This window comes from Podarcis bocagei (assembly GCF_964188305.1).
Source record: "Podarcis bocagei genome assembly, chromosome: 11".
Lineage (NCBI taxonomy): Eukaryota > Metazoa > Chordata > Lepidosauria > Squamata > Lacertidae > Podarcis > Podarcis bocagei.
In genome coordinates, this window is record NC_138136.1 from 55,741,764 (window position 1) to 55,759,105 (window position 17,342).

The 17,342-nt window shown below is 46.1% G+C and overlaps 1 protein-coding gene and 1 long non-coding RNA gene across 4 annotated transcripts in view; both read right to left on the reverse strand.

The window, feature by feature from the left end:
- LOC308597447 overlaps positions 1-17,342 on the reverse strand; it is a 353,006-nt gene that overhangs the window by 127,628 nt on the left and 208,036 nt on the right. The window lies entirely within an intron of this gene.
- CTIF (cap binding complex dependent translation initiation factor) overlaps positions 1-17,342 on the reverse strand; it is a 191,718-nt gene that overhangs the window by 115,922 nt on the left and 58,454 nt on the right. For 2 of the 3 annotated variants that reach the window (XM_081212910.1, XM_081212909.1), the window contains exons 4-7: positions 16,873-16,995; positions 14,470-14,543; positions 13,297-13,401; positions 7,667-7,742 (exon numbers count right to left, since the gene is read on the reverse strand). In XM_081212910.1, coding sequence (XP_081069036.1) covers positions 7,667-7,742; positions 13,297-13,401; positions 14,470-14,543; positions 16,873-16,995 — 378 coding nt within the window. The remainder of the gene's footprint in view (positions 1-7,666; positions 7,743-13,296; positions 13,402-14,469; positions 14,544-16,872; positions 16,996-17,342) is intronic. The other variant, XM_081212911.1, reaches the window with a different exon arrangement.

Here is a 17,342-nt window from a genome sequence, read left to right on the forward strand (position 1 = left end):
GTAGGACAGGCAATGGGAGGAGGGGCAGCCAGCTGCAAAGCTCTCCCTCTCACACATACACATGGATGACAAACGGTGTGAATGCAGGGAAACCCGCAGCGGCTCTCGCTTTCCCCCACCCACCCCCTTTCCCGAGAGCCAGGATCACGGCAGGGCACTCGTGCCAGGCTGGGTCCTGCCTCCGCAGAGCACGGCTCCTTTCGCTTGGGTAAGCCTGAGGTCAGTCTTCGGCGGGAAGAACGTGTGCCCTGACCCTTGTTCAGGATGTTGTATAGAAAGGCTGCTACTAACACATGCTATATTTCACTATTTGGGAAAAGCGACACCGGCAGCTTCCTCTCCAGAGAGCTCTGTTTAGCTTTGCGGGGGGAGAACCTCTCTGCCAGCGTCCAGCTGCCAGCTCACCTTGCATTGGAAAAGCCACATCACCCTCTGCTGCAGCCTGTGGGAGGCGCACCCTTAAAAAAACATCTTTCCCAGAGCATAAATTGCAAGGTGAATCTATGCTTTTGTGGGAAGGGAATAATCAGTGCCGGATTTATCTATAAGCTAAACAAGCTATAGCTTAGGACCCCACTCTCTTGGGAGCCCCCTCCCCCAAATTTTACTATTAATATACTTTTTCTTGTGGGTTAAACCACTGAGCCTCTTGGGTTTGCCGATCAGAAGGTCGGCGGTTCGAATCCCCGCGACGGGGTGAGCTCCCGTTGCTCGGTCCCTGCTCCTGCCCACCTAGCAGTTCTAAAGCACGTCAAAGTTCAAGGAGATAAATAGGTACCGCTCCGGCGGGAAGGTAAACGGCGTTTCCGTGCGTTGCTCTGGTTTCGCCAGAAGCGGCTTAGTCATGCTGGCCACATGACCTGGAAGCTGTACGCTGGCTCCTTCGGCCAATAAAGTGAGATGAGCACCACAACCCCAGAGTCGGTCACGACTGGACCTAATGGTCAGGGGTCCCTTTACCTTTGATACTTCTTCTTAACTGTATTTCAGTTCAACAATTACTTTGATAAAATACATATTTTGTTATGTTCAAATGGCTTTAGATACCTATTAGGTCCATAAATTACCATCTAGCATATATTCAATACAAAAAACCAGCGACAATTTGTTGTTGACAAAGGACAGCTGGACATATAAAGGAGCCCCATTACCTTCAGTAGCTTAGGGCCTCATCAAACCTAAATCTGGCCCTGGGAATAATAACTCAGTCAGATGAGTAGATAGTAATAATAATAATAATAATAATAATTCTTGGAAACACACTGAAACTTGATCAGGCCCTGTCAAATCAGTTCACTAGGGTTTCTCTCTCTCTCTCTCTCTCTCTCTCTCTCTCTCTCTCTCTCACACACACACACACACACACACACACACACACACACACAAACTCATCAGGGCCATTCCACACGTTATCCTTTAAACACAATTTTTTTAAAAAAGGCCCATGAAGTGAAGCTGCTTTGAAGTCCATCTTGAAAGTGCTGCTTAATGAAGTATTCTGCAAATGGTGCAACCTAAAAACTGCATTTATTATTTACTTGAAAGGATTCTGAAGAGATGACCTGTTGCACCCTCCCCATTTGAAAAAAAGAAAGAAAGAAATGCAGTCTTGTAATCTTTGTGTACGATTCCAAGCACACTAATTTTTTTGTCATAGTGTGCATTCTGTAGAACGGAATGCACCCAGGACATTACAGTGGCAGGATAATTCAGAGGGTGGGTATCTGCTGCCGCCTCCTGGTTCCCAATAAGAAATGCATCCAGGTCAGGGTTTCACAAATTCTGTGCGTTCAATGACTCCTTTGACAAGCTTATAAAATTATCATCAACCCCAGCCCAGGTTCTTAGGAATGTAAAGAAAGCAAATTCAAGAAATATCAATATAAAATCAACACAGATTACTCAATCGCCATTATTAGATGCCGTAAAAGGCAAGAAAAGAATTTTGCAGTCTATCTGAGAATATTGTGTTGTGGAATCGTTTTATAAAATACGCTGCCCTTTATTTCTGAGGCTCAGAGTTCCTAAATACATATTTTGTACCTCCTAAACTTCTTTTCCTCCACAGGCCATTTTGAACCTCCTTTTAACCCCCCCCTTCTACTGACCCCAGTGAGTCAACATTTGACCGTTCTGGGAAATGCTGCCTTACTCTAACAGTCTTGGATGGAACTGCGTATTTATCAAAATAACCGCAGGGGTGCCTGAAACAAAGAGGGAAAGACAGAGGACTAGAGGAGATGTGCTTAATACATCTGGTGGAGCTTCTTCCCCTGAAAGATACCCCCTAAGATCTGGAGATATGCCCCAAACCTCAGAATAATGGACAAGGGCTGCAGCTCAGTGCACATGCTTTGAATGGAGTAAAAAAGGTAAAGGTTAAGGACCCCTGACAGTTAGGTCCAGTCGCGGACGACTCTGGGGCACAGCTGTCAACGTTTCCCTTTTTTAAAGAGAAATGCCCCTATTCCGAATAGGATTCCTCACAAGAAAAGGGAAAAATTGACAGCTATGCTCTGGGGTTGCGGCGTGCATCTCGCTTTACAGGCCGAGGGAGCTGGCGTTTGTCCACAGACAGTTATTCCAGGCCATGTGGCCAGCATGACTAAGCCACTTCCGGAGCAATGGAACACTGAAACCAGAGCAGTGCACAGAAACGCCGTTTACCTTCCCGCCAGAGCAGTACCTATTTATCTACTTGCGCTTTGACGTGCTTTTGAACTGCTAGGTTGGCAGGAGCAGGGACCGAGCAAGGGGAGCTCACCCCATCGCGGGGATTCGAACCGCTGACCTTCCGATCGGCAAGCCCTAGGTTCTGCGGTTTAACCCACAGCGCCACCTACATCCCACACATAATCTTTTACACAGACTCTGAATATATCCTACTCTCTGATAATTGCCAAAGGCTGGAAGGGAGAGGATATCCCATCTAAGTCAGACTGGCAAAATAAAATAAGAGAGTACACTGAACTGGTGAGATTATCAGCAAGGCTAAGGGATGTTACAGATGGAAAATTTATCAGAGAGTAGGATATATACAGGGTAGCCCAACAACATCTGGAGGAACAGCAGGTTGGAAAAGGTATGTTGATACAAAACAGAGCAAGATGGACCAAGATGCTCCAAGCTGCTAAAAGCCATCCTCCTCTCCCTCCCTCCCTCCCTCCCTCTCTCTCTCTCTCTCTGTGTGTGTGTGTGTGTGTGTGTGTGTGTGTGTGTGAAGAGAGGTTGCAAAGTGAACACAAATGTTCACCCCAACACCTATTATGTTTCCTCTATCTCAGACTTCCTCAACCTCGGCCCTCCAGATGTTTTTGGCCTACAACTCCCACGATCCCTAGCTAGCAGGGCCAGTGGTCAGGGATGATGGGAATTGTAGTCCCAAAACATCTGGAGGGCCGAGGTTGAGGAAGCCTGCTCTATCTTCCACCACCCCTAGCTAGCAAGGTCAGAGCTCAGGGATGAAGGGAGTTGCAGTCCAACAACATCTGGGGACCCACAGGTTGAGAACCGCTGGTCTAGATCATGAATAGGCAACCTAAGGCCCGGGGCCAAATGAGGCCCAAACGCCTTCTCAATCCGGCCCACGGATGGTCCAGGAATCAGTGTGTTTTTACATGAGTAGAATGTGTCCTTTTACAGTGGTGCCTCGCAAGACGAAAAGAATCCATTCCGCGAGTCTCTTCGTCTTGCGGTTTTTTCGTCTTGCGAAGCAAGCCCATTAGCGGCTTAGCGGGCTTAGCGGATCAGCTGATAAGCGGCTTAGCGGATCAGCTGATAAGCGGCTTAGCTGTTAAGCGGCTTAGCGGATCAGCTGTTAAGCGGCTTAGCGGCTTAGGATCAGCTGATAAGCGGCTTAGCGGCTTGGGAAAAGGGGGGGGGGAGGAAAAAACCCCCGCAGGAACTCGCAAGACATTTTCGTCTTGCGAAGCAAGCCCATAGGAAATTCATTTTGCGAAGCACCTCCAAAACGGAAAACCCTTTCGTCTAGCGGGTTTTCCGTCTTGCGAGGCATTTGTCTTGCGGGGCACCACTGTATTTAAAATGCATCTTTGGGTTATTTGTGGGGCATAGGAATTCATTCACACCCCCCATGGTCTGAGGGACCAGTGGACCAGCCCCCTGCTGAAAACGTTTGCTGACCCCTGATCTAGCCCAAGACACCTGCAATGCAGGAATATGCAACTGTCCCAAACGGGGATCAAACCTGCAACCTTGGTGTCATCAGCACCACGCTCTAAGCGACGGAGGTATCCAACTGAAAAGTCTATGGTGTCTTCCACTAGCTCCTTTGGAAGGAAGGAGGGATATAAGTTGAATAGATAATAATAAAATGCAATGAAAGAAAAGGGAGTTTGGCACTGCTTCAGCACTTCAGGTTTTCAGTCAGATGACTCTGCTACAGGAGCGTGTCCTTCCACCAATGGCCGCCAGATGGCACAACATCCGCTCCAAAACTGCCCGTTCAACTTAAGAGAAGGGCAGTGCAAAACACGTTCTGAGTATAGGCCTCAAGTATGTTCAATGGTCACTCCTGCTCCTCAGGGAACTTTGAAAACTGTACTTCCCTCAGAGAGGGCAGAGGTCTCTGAACCGAGAAGTCACAGCGGTTCCCAACTACAATTCCCAGGATCCTTCGAGGGGCGTCGCGGCAGGAAAACTGGTGCAAAGGAAATGTTAAGGCTGCAGCGTAAATATCATCTTGGATGGTGTGTGTGTGTGTGTGTGTGTGTGTATATATATATATACCCGTGAAAATCTACGAAAGCATATATATATATATATATATATACACACACACACACACATATATATACAGTGGTGCCCCGCAAGACGAATGCCTCGCAAGACAGAAAACTCGCTAGACGAAAGAGTTTTCTGTTTTGGAGGTGCTTCGCAAAACGAATTTCCTATGGGCTTGCTTCGCAAGACGACAATGTCTTGCGAGTTCCTGCTGGTTTTTCCCCTCCCCCCTTTTTCTAAGCCGCTAAGCCGCTTATCAGCTGATCTGATCAGCAGATAAGCCGCTAAAAGCCGCTAATAGCGCTAATCCGTCAATGGGCTTGCTTCGCAAGACGAAAAAACCGCTAGATGAAGAGAATCACAGAACGGATTCTTTTCGTCTTGCGAGGCACCACTGTGTGTGTGTGTGTATATATATATATATGTAAAGGACACCTGGACGGTTAAGTCCAGTCAAAGGCAACTATGGGGTTGTGGCGCTCATCTCGCTTTTTAGGCCAAGGGAGCTGGCGTTTGTCTGCAGACAGCTTTCCAGGTCATGTGGCTGCATGACTAAACCACTAAGCCACTTCTGGTGCAGCAGAACACAGTGATGGAAACCAGAGCGCATGGAAGTGCTGTTTACCTTCCCGCTGGAGCGGTACCTATTTATCTACTTGCACTTTGACGTGCTTTCGAACGGCTAGGTGGGACCGAGCAACGGGAGCTCACCCCGTTGTGCGGATTCGAACCGCCGATCTTCTGAACAGCAAGCCCAAGAGGCTCAGTGGTTTATACAACAGTGCCACCTTCGTCCCATGACAACAGGGGTTGCCAACATTTCTGGGATACTGTGAGCATTTGCAAACTGGAAAAAAACTGTGCTTGGCACCACACACACCCTGCAATCCAGCCCACACCACAATCTGGCCTATTCTCTGCAACTGAATACTTTTTTTCTGAATGTCAGTATTTTTTAGGAGTGGGCTGTTCTTGGCACCAGATGTCTCCGAGGGCACGAGTGGAGCTGCAGGCATCGTGCTTTTATTCGAAGGAGCGCTTGCTCCCCTATTTATCCATCCTATTCAAAGCTTTTGATCTCTGCGGGGCGACGGATACCAAGGAATGAATCCAAGGCGCTAAATGAACATTGGCTACAGGCATCGCCCCCACTGACGCACGTTCTAACTCACCTGCGACCGTGTAGATGCGCGAGAAATAATCGAGCAATTCAATTCGTACCTGGAAATGGCGGGAGGGAGCTGGAAAGTCCTTGTGGCTGGCAAGGGGATTCTCCCCGGAGCCTGAAGAAGTCAGTGAGGGCAGAGGAAGCCCCCAAAGAGACCATAGGCACAGGGGGTTTTGTTTACACTGCTCAGCCTCCCCAGGTAGCAGCCGATTTGTGGGGTAACACAGCAGCAGCCACGGTTTTCCCACACGTCCTCCAGTCTCCTGCCAGCCCCAGTGCTTCAATTCTTGTTGTGGATATTTTTGGACGTGGTAGTTTTGGTATGGATTGAAGAGAGAGCGGCAGAGGGGGTACGTTTAAAGAGCGCTCCCCACTTTATGCGGTTTGTACTTATAATGAAAATACAAAAATCAGAACTCCTATTAGAATAAATGAGTTCCGTTATAAGTACTGAAACACTAAAAAGATGGATAGCAATGTGTAACAGAAAAAGAAGCAGAGAGTTGGTTTAAAAGTGTGTGAAATAAAATAATAGAAGTGGAAAGAAATTGCAATTGAGTAGATTAGAAGTCTAACACAAGGGTGGGGTGAGGGGTGAGGGATGGTGGTGGGAAAAGGAGGTATGTGTGGGATTGAGTGTGGGTATATATGAATATTTTAAAGGATTGTATGAAATGTATGTTTGTCTGTATATTTGTAATATGTATGTATTAATGTTGAATTATTTTAATAAAATAAAATAAAAATACTGAAAACTTTGCGAAGAAACTGCGGCCTCGACACGATTCATTGACAACCGACAATCTTTTGAAACACCACAGCACCGAGAAGCAGATACTGTACATAATCTGACATCCATGTATTCAGAATATCCAGCTGTGCTGGCCGGCTGTACCTGCCAAATTCTGACTGCACCACAGCAAGGAAGCACAAAGATAACAGTTGCCCCAAAACCTTGATATTGTGGAGACTGTTCCTAACAGATGCGCTTAAGAAAACATGCCAGGAGCCTTTCAGTCACGTAACACAGGAAAGGGGCATCTCCTTCTGCATGGGCTCAGAGGACAAATTCTTAAAAATCTATGTAAATAAGAATACTTTTAATCAGTGCTTTTTTTCTACCCCTAAACATTTTGTGAATCTAAGTTTGACCTCATTGAGGGGCAGTATTTCAATATGAGTAGGAAAATGAGAGTACCTCTAAACATTTTTTTAAAGAAAAAAGCACTGCTTTTAATAATATATCATGCCCACACCCCTGTGGAAAATATTGCAGACAGAATATAATTATACAAATCACCTATTTTTAAAAAACACACCAACTTTTATTAAAAAGCATTTACCTCCTTATAATTTGATTTTAACTCACTAATGACTCTCAGTCCTCACTTCTGTGTGAAAAATGACCCTGTGTTCCTCTGAGTCCACAACTCAAGGGTAGTAAAAATATTTATACCCCTTATAACTGATTTCACCCCTGGCCTAAAACGTTGTCCCAGTGATGTGTTTGATGCAACCCTTTACACCGATGTACATGGGCTTCATTCTGCAAATACCCAAAGTGCTGTGTGTATTCTTACATCAAACTCAAAAATCCATAAATGCAACGACAGCAAGGAATGGTTCTTGGCCTGAATGGCCAGAGACCGAGCATATTTCGGACACAGTTGGGAGCTTGGGGGATGAACGGCTCTCCTGTTTGGGTGTCAAGCAGACAGAACAAGTTGTACAAAGGAGATCTGGGGAAAGACTCACCTGCCAGGCTGGGAGAACCTTCCCTATGTCGTTGAGGTTAATTCCATCTCCGTCCTCACTCTTCCCTTTTCCGATCCTGAGTCAGGGACAGACAAAGGGGAGAATGAACACCGTGCGCGAAAATGTGTTCATGCGCAGGCTGGCGGCTCATGGCTTACAAAGGAGTGACAAACACAACAAAACAAAACTCCGGCAGGTGTTTCTCCCAACATGGCAAATGCCGGAAGATCTTTCTTCTTCTCCACGCCCCTCCCCGGCTCCAATTTTCATTTCCATGTCTTAACGATCCACCTTACACGAAAACGTTCCTCTTCCACCAGCCTCTGGCTGACCAACATCCGATACCCTTTTAAATGTGAGGTGGGGGATAGTTCATTTGTGTTCTTATTTTTATTATGCGCTTTGTGGTTTTTATATTGTCTTTCTATGCAGGGCCGGATTTAGGTTTAATGAGGCCCCAAGCTACTGAAGGTAATGGGGCTTTTTATATGTCCAGCTGTCCTTTTTTCAACAACAAACTGTTGCTGTTTTTTTGTGTTGAATATATGCTATATGGTAATTTATGGACCTAATAGGTATCTAAAGCCATTTGCACATGCAGAATGTAGGCACCCTATATATAGAAATGAGCAAACCAGTGTTACAGTGGTACCTCGGAGATCCGTTCTTAACCTGAAACTGTTCTTAACCTGAAGCACCACTTTAGCTAATGGGGCCTCTCACTGCCGCTGCGTCGCCGGAGCACGATTTCTGTTCTCATTCTGAAGCAAAGTTCTTAACCCGAGGTACTATTTCTGGTAACCTGTAAGCATATGTAACCCGAGGTACCACTATATTTTAGGAAGCAGGCTATCAGGCAAGGCCCATTACTTACATCATAGGAGCCTATACAACACAAAACACTGTTGCTGTATGTAGGTTTTATTTTATTTGTTTTTTTATCTTATATTTTGGAAGTGTACATCCAGGCTTTTTTCCTTTAATTTTTTTGGGGGGCTTCCAAGAGAGTGGGGCCCTAAGCTATAGCTTGTTTAGCTTATACGTAAATCTGTGCTGCGAACTGCACCCCTGAGATCTACGGACAAAGGGCAGTATACAGATTTAATAAATTAAATAAATAAACCAACTTGGCTTTCAGCTGCTGAGATGCGTACCATTGTGACACGATAACACATTCCCAAAAGAAATCATGGCAGCTCCAGAGAACAGTAATAAGCTCATTGCAGGTCTGTGGTTGGACACAGAGGCAGCTGCAGTTTGAGTTAAGAGTGCTGGACTAGGACCCGGGAGACAGCGGTTCAAATCCCCAAGGCAGCCACAAAGCTGACTGGGGTGACCTTGGGCCGGTTTACTGCCTCTCAGCCTCACAAAGGTAGGAGAGGGAGAACCATTTATACGATTCCTGAGCTCCTGGGCGAAAAAGGTTGGGGTATGAGTGAAATAAATAACATAGCAGGAAGGGGAGCTTATCGCACGCAGAGGGAGGCCTGTCTGTGGCTCCATTCAACGCACAGAGCCCAGCAAAGGAACACAGAGAAGGGCCTTTTTGGCTGCTTTCCCTGTAAACAGCAGTGACAAAAATATTCCAGGTAAAGTAGAAGTGCAGAAGTGCCAGCATTGAGAAGCACGTACACTTTGGGCACATTTAAAGGTTCATCTGACCACTTCATTACATTTTTTTTAAATAAGAAAAATCTCAGCAAGTTTGGGGAGGAGAAGTGGGGTAAAGAACTGTTAAATGAACTCCTGCGGTTGGATTTTGTATGGAAGTGACTAATAACTTAATGCTGCCTTTCTCCTTTTGTAACTTAAGGAGTTACAGGATTGTATTCAACCTGCTTTACTATTTGCATTGATGTACAGTGGTACCTCGGTTTAAGAACAGCCCTGTTTAGGAACTACAGTGGTACCTCAGGTTAAGAACTTAATTCGTTCCGAGGCCCGATCTTAACCTGAAACTGTTCTTAACCTGAAGCACCACTTTCGCTAATGGGGCCTCCTGCTGCCACAGCCGCGCGATTTCTGTTCTCATCCTGAAGCACAGTTCTTAACCTGAGGTACTGTTTTTGGGTTAGTGGAGTCTGTAACCTGAAGCATATGTCACCTGAAGCGTATGTAACCCGAGGTACCACTGTATTCGGTTTACGAACTCCACAGAACCGGAAGTAGTGTCCCAGTTTGCGAACTTTACCTCAGTTTAAGAACGGAAGCTGAATGGTGAAAGGGCACTAGTGGCAGGAAGCCTCATTAGGGAAAGCACGCCTCGGTTTAAGAACAGTTTCGGTTTAAGAACGGACTGCTGTAACGAATTAAATTCGTAAACCAAGGTATCACAGTACATCACTCTAGGGCCTTGTAAGCAAGCAAATAAATAAGATCTACGCTGCAAGCTTACACAACTTCCCCTGAAATTATCCTGGGAACTATTTGGTGATGCAGTTTCTCTATTAAAGATACTCCCCTCCCAACCAAACTACATTTCCCAGGGGTCATTGTGGAAGTGGGGAGGGGAGAGACTTTTTAGCAAGTCTCTTTAAATCTAGAATGCAGAGGTGCCCGTGGAAACATGTGTACCTATTTGTAGCCTGTACAAAAGGTCAGGAAGGCTTACTGCAATCTCTTTAAACAGCAAGAGTCCAACAAAAATACGACTGCCAGGAGTTTCAATGCCACATGGACCGCATATTTGCAGAAAAGTAAGTTCCACTGTTATTCATCATTAAACAATGGGCAATGTGGATTTCTATGGAACTCGTGGTGAGAATATAACACAAACCAGAAAAACCTAAACCTTTTCCCCTGGTTGCATGCTTACATTTCTTTCGGAACAAAAGCAGAAACTGGATTCAATGGCGTTTCCTCGCAGGATTAACACTTGTTGACCCAATGTCTTGGATGTGAAAGGATTCTAAAAACCCACCCCCAGGATGAGACTTTGAAGCAACCGCCTGCTTAAGCAGTTGTACCTTAAAGTTTCAGTAGCACAAAAGGATTCTATATTCTATACGAAAGGCTGCGTGTTCGCCACAATTCTGCAGAAGGACAGGACAAAACACAAGGTTGTCGTACCGGGTGCGGAATTTAGGTGCTTGAAAAGCTCACACCTTCCATTTCAATAGGATTTTCTAAACAGGCTTCCTAGCTGCTTGGAAACGTGTTGGAACCAATTGCACAGGGCGGCCTAGGGCAGTTCAACATTCGCTTTTCCCTCTATGAAGTGGGATGTTTACTTGTCTTACAAGGCTGTTGCGACAACCCAAGAGAGCAAATGTCGTTCATGCTGCTTCTTTTTTCTTAAAACAAAAGGCACGTAATAATTTACCTCTGCTAATGTTATCATCATCCCCTAATACTGAACTCGGGTGGTCTGGCACCCTACTACCAGTTTGGGTGCAAAAACAAAATTAAGGCAGTGGTTTCTATAGTCAAGGGCTACTTCCCAGGAATGCAGAATTATATTGGCTAGCAAGTTAGAAGACAATTAAAAGAAACTCCACGAAATGAAAACTTCTCAAACGGCCCAATGAGGATCTACGCAAAACAAGTTTGTAGCACCTGTGGATGTCAGTGGGGGCGGGGTAGGAAAATAGAGGGGAGGTTGTATTGTTTGAACCCCAAACAATGCACAGTCTCATGTGTATTGGGTCAGAGGATTAGGGTCAGAGACATGTGTGCCTTGAGTCCTTCTCTGCCCATGATAAAAAGGAGGTTTCAGGAGCAGTGGAAAGTAAAAAAGGATACTTCTTCCCTTTCTGCATCTCCAGAAACCACCCTCCATCAATAATAATAATAATAATAATAATAATAATAATAATAATAATAATAATAATAATTTTTGTTTATACCCCACCCTCCCCAGCCAGAGGTGGGCTCAGGGTGGCTAACACCAGTAAAATTACAGCAAAAATGTAATAGGACAAAAAACCCCAATTTAAAATAAAGGTTAAAATGCAATTTAAAATGCAGGCTCATTTTAAAAGTAGCCCACAGATCAAAACCATAAGGGGCGGGAAACATAAGGGTCAGACTGAGTCCAGGCGGAACAGATCTGTCTTGCAGACCCTGCGGAAAGATGTCAAGGTCTCCAGGGCCCTAGTCTCTTGTGACAGAGTGTTCCACCAAGTCGGGGCCAGTACTGAAAAGGCCCTGGCCCTAGTTGAGACCAATCTAACCACCTTGTGACTTGGGACCTCCAAGGTGTTGTCATTTGTGGACCTTAAGTCCTCCGCGGGGCATACCAAGATAGGCGGTCCCATAGGTATGTGGGTCCTAGACAGCATAGGGCTGGTCAAAACCAGCACCTTAAATTATATGGTTATGTTCAAGCCTGGAAGCACAGCTAGAGAGGACTGGATGGGTGGGGGGAAATAGTGAATTGTCTTTCTCCTGAAACCTCTCCTCCTCCTCTATGAGCTCTAAACAAACTCCTGCCTCAAACTGCGGACACCTCGCGCAGGAGCAGTCCTCTTAGAGGCTGCTGACACACCACAAATGTGGCTTGTTACTGCTACAGGAATCCTTGAAGCAGCCGACCATAACAGCTGCTGGATAGTTCAAGAGGGAAGAGTGATGGTGGACTTCTGTCCTGTCATTGAAGGAGAAGAGGGCTATCGATGGCTACTACCGTATTTTTCGCTCCATAAGACACACCAGACCATAAGGCACACCTAGTTTGGGGAGGAGGAAAACAAGAAAAAATTATTCTGAATCCCAGAAGCCAGAACAGCAAGAGGGATCTGGCTTCTGGGATACCGTGTGGCTTTTCTGGCATCTGGGATAACTGCGCCAAGCCTCTTCAGGGCAGCTGCGCACGGCTAAGGCAGAAGCCAGGACAGGCACGTCACTGAAGGGGCGTTGCGCAGTTCTCCCTCTCTGAGAGGGGAGAACTTCCCTTCAGTGAAGCTGGAGAAGGAACAGAAGTCCCTTCTGTTCTTCCTCTGGCTTCGCATGACAAGCACGTCGCTGAAGGGGCACTGTGCAGTTCTCTCTCTCTCTGCGCAGCGCCTCTCCTTCACAGGAGAGGTGCTGGGCAGAGAGGGAGAACTGCGCAGCACCCCTTCAGCGAAGCCGGAGAAGGAACAGAAGGAGACCCTTCTGTTCCTCCTCTGGCTTCCAGGACAGGCGCTGCGCAGAGAGGGAGAGCTGCGCAGCGCCCCTTCAGCGAAGCGGGAGGAGGAACAGAAGGGTCGCCGTTCCTCCTCCCGATTCACTGAAGGGGCGCTGCGCAGCTCTACCTCTCTGCGCAGCGCCATTCGCTCCATAAGACGCCCTCACATTTCCAATACTTTTTAGGAGGAAAAAAGTGCGTCTTATGGAGCGAAAAATGCGGTCGCTGGAGGCAGAAATGCTTCTGAATTGCTGGAAACCATAGGAGGGGAAGCTGCCATTGCACTCCTGTTCTCCTTCCAACCCCATAGGCGTGTGGTTGGTCATGGTCACAACAAGATGCTGGGCCAAGTGAGCTAGCAGGCTATTTTTATGTCCTTCTCATTTGGGGGCACCTGGTTCGTCACTGTGTGACGCTGGACGAGATGGGCCTTTGGGAAAACCCAGCAGGGCTTCTCTTCCAATGGTCTTTGGGTTTCCTGCCTCCCAACCAGAAAGTAAACAAAGCCCGGTGACCTACTCACCCTTCTCTGTCTATGTGTGGGAGGGGATGCTTGGGGGTGTTGCGGAGCTTTCTGTGGAATTGCGTGAAGTCAAGTTTTTCAGGTTGCAAGTCCCAGGTGGCACCGCTAGGAAGGAGAGAGAGAGCGAAAGAGGGGATGAGACACAGAGCAGTTGAATCGCACACACCACAAAATGATTGTTAAAACTGTGCACGGATCTACTGAACAGGGCACTTGGGAGTTGAATGAACCACCAACCTTGTGCGCTTTTATTAGACTGCTGTGGGCGAATGAGGACTAGATGAGCATAGGCACTCGTTCCTTGGTGCCTATTTATTTTGCAGTAGGTACCACCTTACAGGGACGCAGGTGGCGCTGTGGGTTAAACCACAGAGCCTAGGACTTGCTGATCAGAAGGTCGGCGGTTCAAATCCCTGCAACGGGGTGAGCTCCTGTTGCTCGGTCCCTACTCCTGCCCACCTAGCAGTTCGAAAGAACGCCAGTGCAAGTAGATAAATAGGTACCTCTCCAGCAGGAAAGTAAATGGTGTTTCCGTGTGCTGCTCTGGTTTGCCAGAAGCGGCTTAGTCATGCTGGTCACATGACCCGGAAGCTGTACGCCGGCTCCTTCGGCCAACAAAGCGACATGAGCGCCGCAACCCCAGAGTCGGCCACGACTGGACCTAATGGTCAGGGGTCCCTTTACCTTTACCACCTTACAAGTAGCATTTGCTGTGGTGTGAGAAGTGGAGATTGCTTCTTCTAAAAACCACCAGGTGGCATCTTAGAATAATTTCTATGAACAAAAATAGTGAAGATTTTCCAAAAAGGTATCTTGCCAAATTTTATTAGGGCATCTTATTTTGGTGCCTGCCTCTCTGCAGGGGGAAAAAAAAGCTTTTGAGGCAATCTGACTGATTTTAATAATCAGCTGAAATGTTATATAAAAGCAAAAATCCAGCTTGCAGAACTAAACAGCATTAGGATGCTCGTCAAGGCAGATGGCCTGGAGCTGAGAATTTTACACTTGCTTCCTCCCAGCAATCATCATAAACCAGAATAGATATTGCAACTGTAATGGGTAGAACACTGTACAGAAGTGAGATTAAGGGGTTTAGAAGCAAGCAGAAAAAATTAGCAGGTAACCGAATGGAAATGCGGGGTGGTACGGTGACATTTTAAGAGGTGAACTGACCTGAAGGACTCGAGAGTATTGGCTGCCCAGATATCTGTTCCCAGCATGTCAAGGGAATTGTCTTTGTTGCCGTTCTAAAAAGAAGGTGTAAAATCTTCATTACTTTCAAGCAGAACGACACGTCTACCATGCAACTTTGCCTTAAATAACGGAGAGCGCTTTCAGATTCCCCATTTACTGAGCATTCGGCAATATTTGCTTGCACCAAGTTTGCTTATATACAAATCTAATACATGAAAACAATAATCTTTATTGCTGAGCATTCACCCTGGTCTTCTTGTGAGATGTTTTACACGTCTTCACGCTAGTCATTTCTTCGCTCCACTCTTCTCAATGCGCTTCGCCCCCAAATTGCAAAAAATAAAATAAAAACAGTCTTATTCCTTTCCTTTGCTGGGCTAAAGCGCCAGGCGCACTGATCCAGTTTAGCTGTGCAAACTTGAATCCCTTTCGTAAAATACGGGTGGTCTGGAGGCAATTCTGCCATTGCCGAATCTCAGTTCCAGAGAACAGTGTGAGCCAATGAAACTGAGATGAGTTTGGACAGTGAATCAGGAATAAAACTGATAAATGGGTTGTAACCAAAACCTACCCCAGAGTACATAGACAACATGGCTCAGCACAGATTTAATCAGCCCTTGTTGTTCATGGAGTGAATTGGAAGATGAAGAGAGTTAAAGCACCTAGCGAGATCAGGGATATTTCCCCTTATTCCCCCTCCCCCCAAACCATATAACTGAAGGCCTGTTATTCTCCGGCAGGCGACGCTTAAAACAGATAATCAGCAATAAGTTCTGGCTGAAACAACAGTTGTAGCTGGAAGTTTCTCATTCAGACAATCATCCTTTTGATGGGCTCACAGTTTGGAGGCTAACACAACATCTAGCTTGTCGAAACACTAAAAGCTGGACCGCACAACAACTTGTGACCCTCAACAAACTAAACACAGTCCACAGGCAAAGCACAACTCCTCTTGTGTGTGTGATTTATCAGGTGCTGACAGGCTTCATGACGTGGGAGTGTCACTTAGGGCTGTGCAAATGCTGTACTCAAGTGTTACTCAAATGATACCCACACCTTCCCCTACATTTTGGTCACAGGAGCCGTCCGCATTGCAGTTGTGGCAGCCACATTTCCTCAGGACGCTGAGCACATGTGGACATAGTCAAACTCTCGTGCTGCCCTGGAGAGTATCAAACCATGGGATGCCACCTGTTTGCAAGAGCAAAATCCCCATATAGCAAAATACTGGGCTTAAGAAGTGCACCCTTTATTATCGCTTGGCTTGTTAATGGTTTGGAAATTTTGAAACTGGACTTAACGTAAAAGTAGACTTATGGATTTTTATTTTCAAAAAAGATCCAAATCTGTAAAATTTTGCTATTCACTCAAAAGATTTTGGGGTCTTGCTAGCAACCATTCCAGATCTCTGTTAATTCTATTGAGAAGAAACACATTCATTTTTGTTGGTCAAGTTTTTGTCCTTTACTTTGCAACTTACACCATGTGATGCCGTATGTTTTCTTTTCATGTCCATTTTTTAAAAAACAAAATCAGTAAAAGAGAGAGAGACACAGCCTGGAATTGTAGGACTAATTTTGTTTTTCTGCCTAAAAGGAAGGTGGTTCAGTTGGAGCTTCATTTTTCAGGCATTAAGGAGCTGCCCTTTTTCTCTCCTAACTACCATCCATCAGTCAGCACCCCCAAAATCAATAAGTTCCTTCTCTTGTTTGAATGAGGCAAAACTCGAATTCTTTTTTAAAAAAAAAGGGGGGGAGGAAAACGGAGTTAAATTTTGGGCCAACCCAACAAATTATAGCTTTTCATATAAACGTGTGCAGATGTGTAATTTACTATCAAGTTGTAGGAACGTGAGGTGTTATGGTCACAGGATGTGGGCCCTTTTTGAGGAGCGAGGCCTAGTTCATTCAACCACAGACTCTATGCCACACAGATTACATCCACACCACACATTTAAAGCACTATCATACCACTTTAAACAGTCATTGCTTCCCCCCAAAGAATCCTGGGAGCTGTAGTTTGTTAAGGGCGCCGAGTGTCGCTAGGAGATGCCTGTTCTCTCCTCACAAAACTACACTTCCCAGAGTTTCCTGGGAATAGACGATTTGTTGTATCACTCTAGGAACCGCAGCTCTGCGAGGGGAACGGGTGGAGGGTCTCCTAGCAACGCTCAGCACCCTTAAACTACAGTTCCCAGGATTCTCCGGGAGGAAATGTTTATAAACTGGTGCAGCGGTGCTTCGAATGTGTGGATGTGGCCACACACACACTGAAGACTCATGTCCTTACAGGATGAGGCCTCCAATGAACAGCCATCACCAGACATCTCTTCCAGCTTTCCTAGTCTTGTCTTCCACCACCAGCAAAACCACTAGAGGATACCTTGGTTGAATGACTGAACTGGCTGCTTCTCCCTCGGCCGCCAGACTTTGACACAGACCCATGCCTGGAGCCTGAACTAGGCTGGGATCCTGAGCTGCCACTGCTGCTGTGATCCCACTCTTCCTGGAAACATCAAAAACAACAACTCACTTTAGTTAAGGGCAACTTATCAAAGCTAATAAACGCCTTTTTTTTTTTTGTAGGGCAGGAAGCAGGTGGGAGAGAGTTAAGTCTGGGGTGCCTAGAGACAACTGCTCGCCTTCAATATCTGAAACCTATCTGTTATCCTGAACTAGGAATCCTGACTATTTTGCACCGCATTCTGTCCTGAGAATTCTAAGGTCTCAAATATAGAATATTCATAAATGCACACATATCTAAATATATAACCCATGTGTCTGAAATGGTACAGGAGAGCAATCCTGAAGCCATTTTGACTCTTCCAAGGACCTCAAATATTCCTCTGCAGT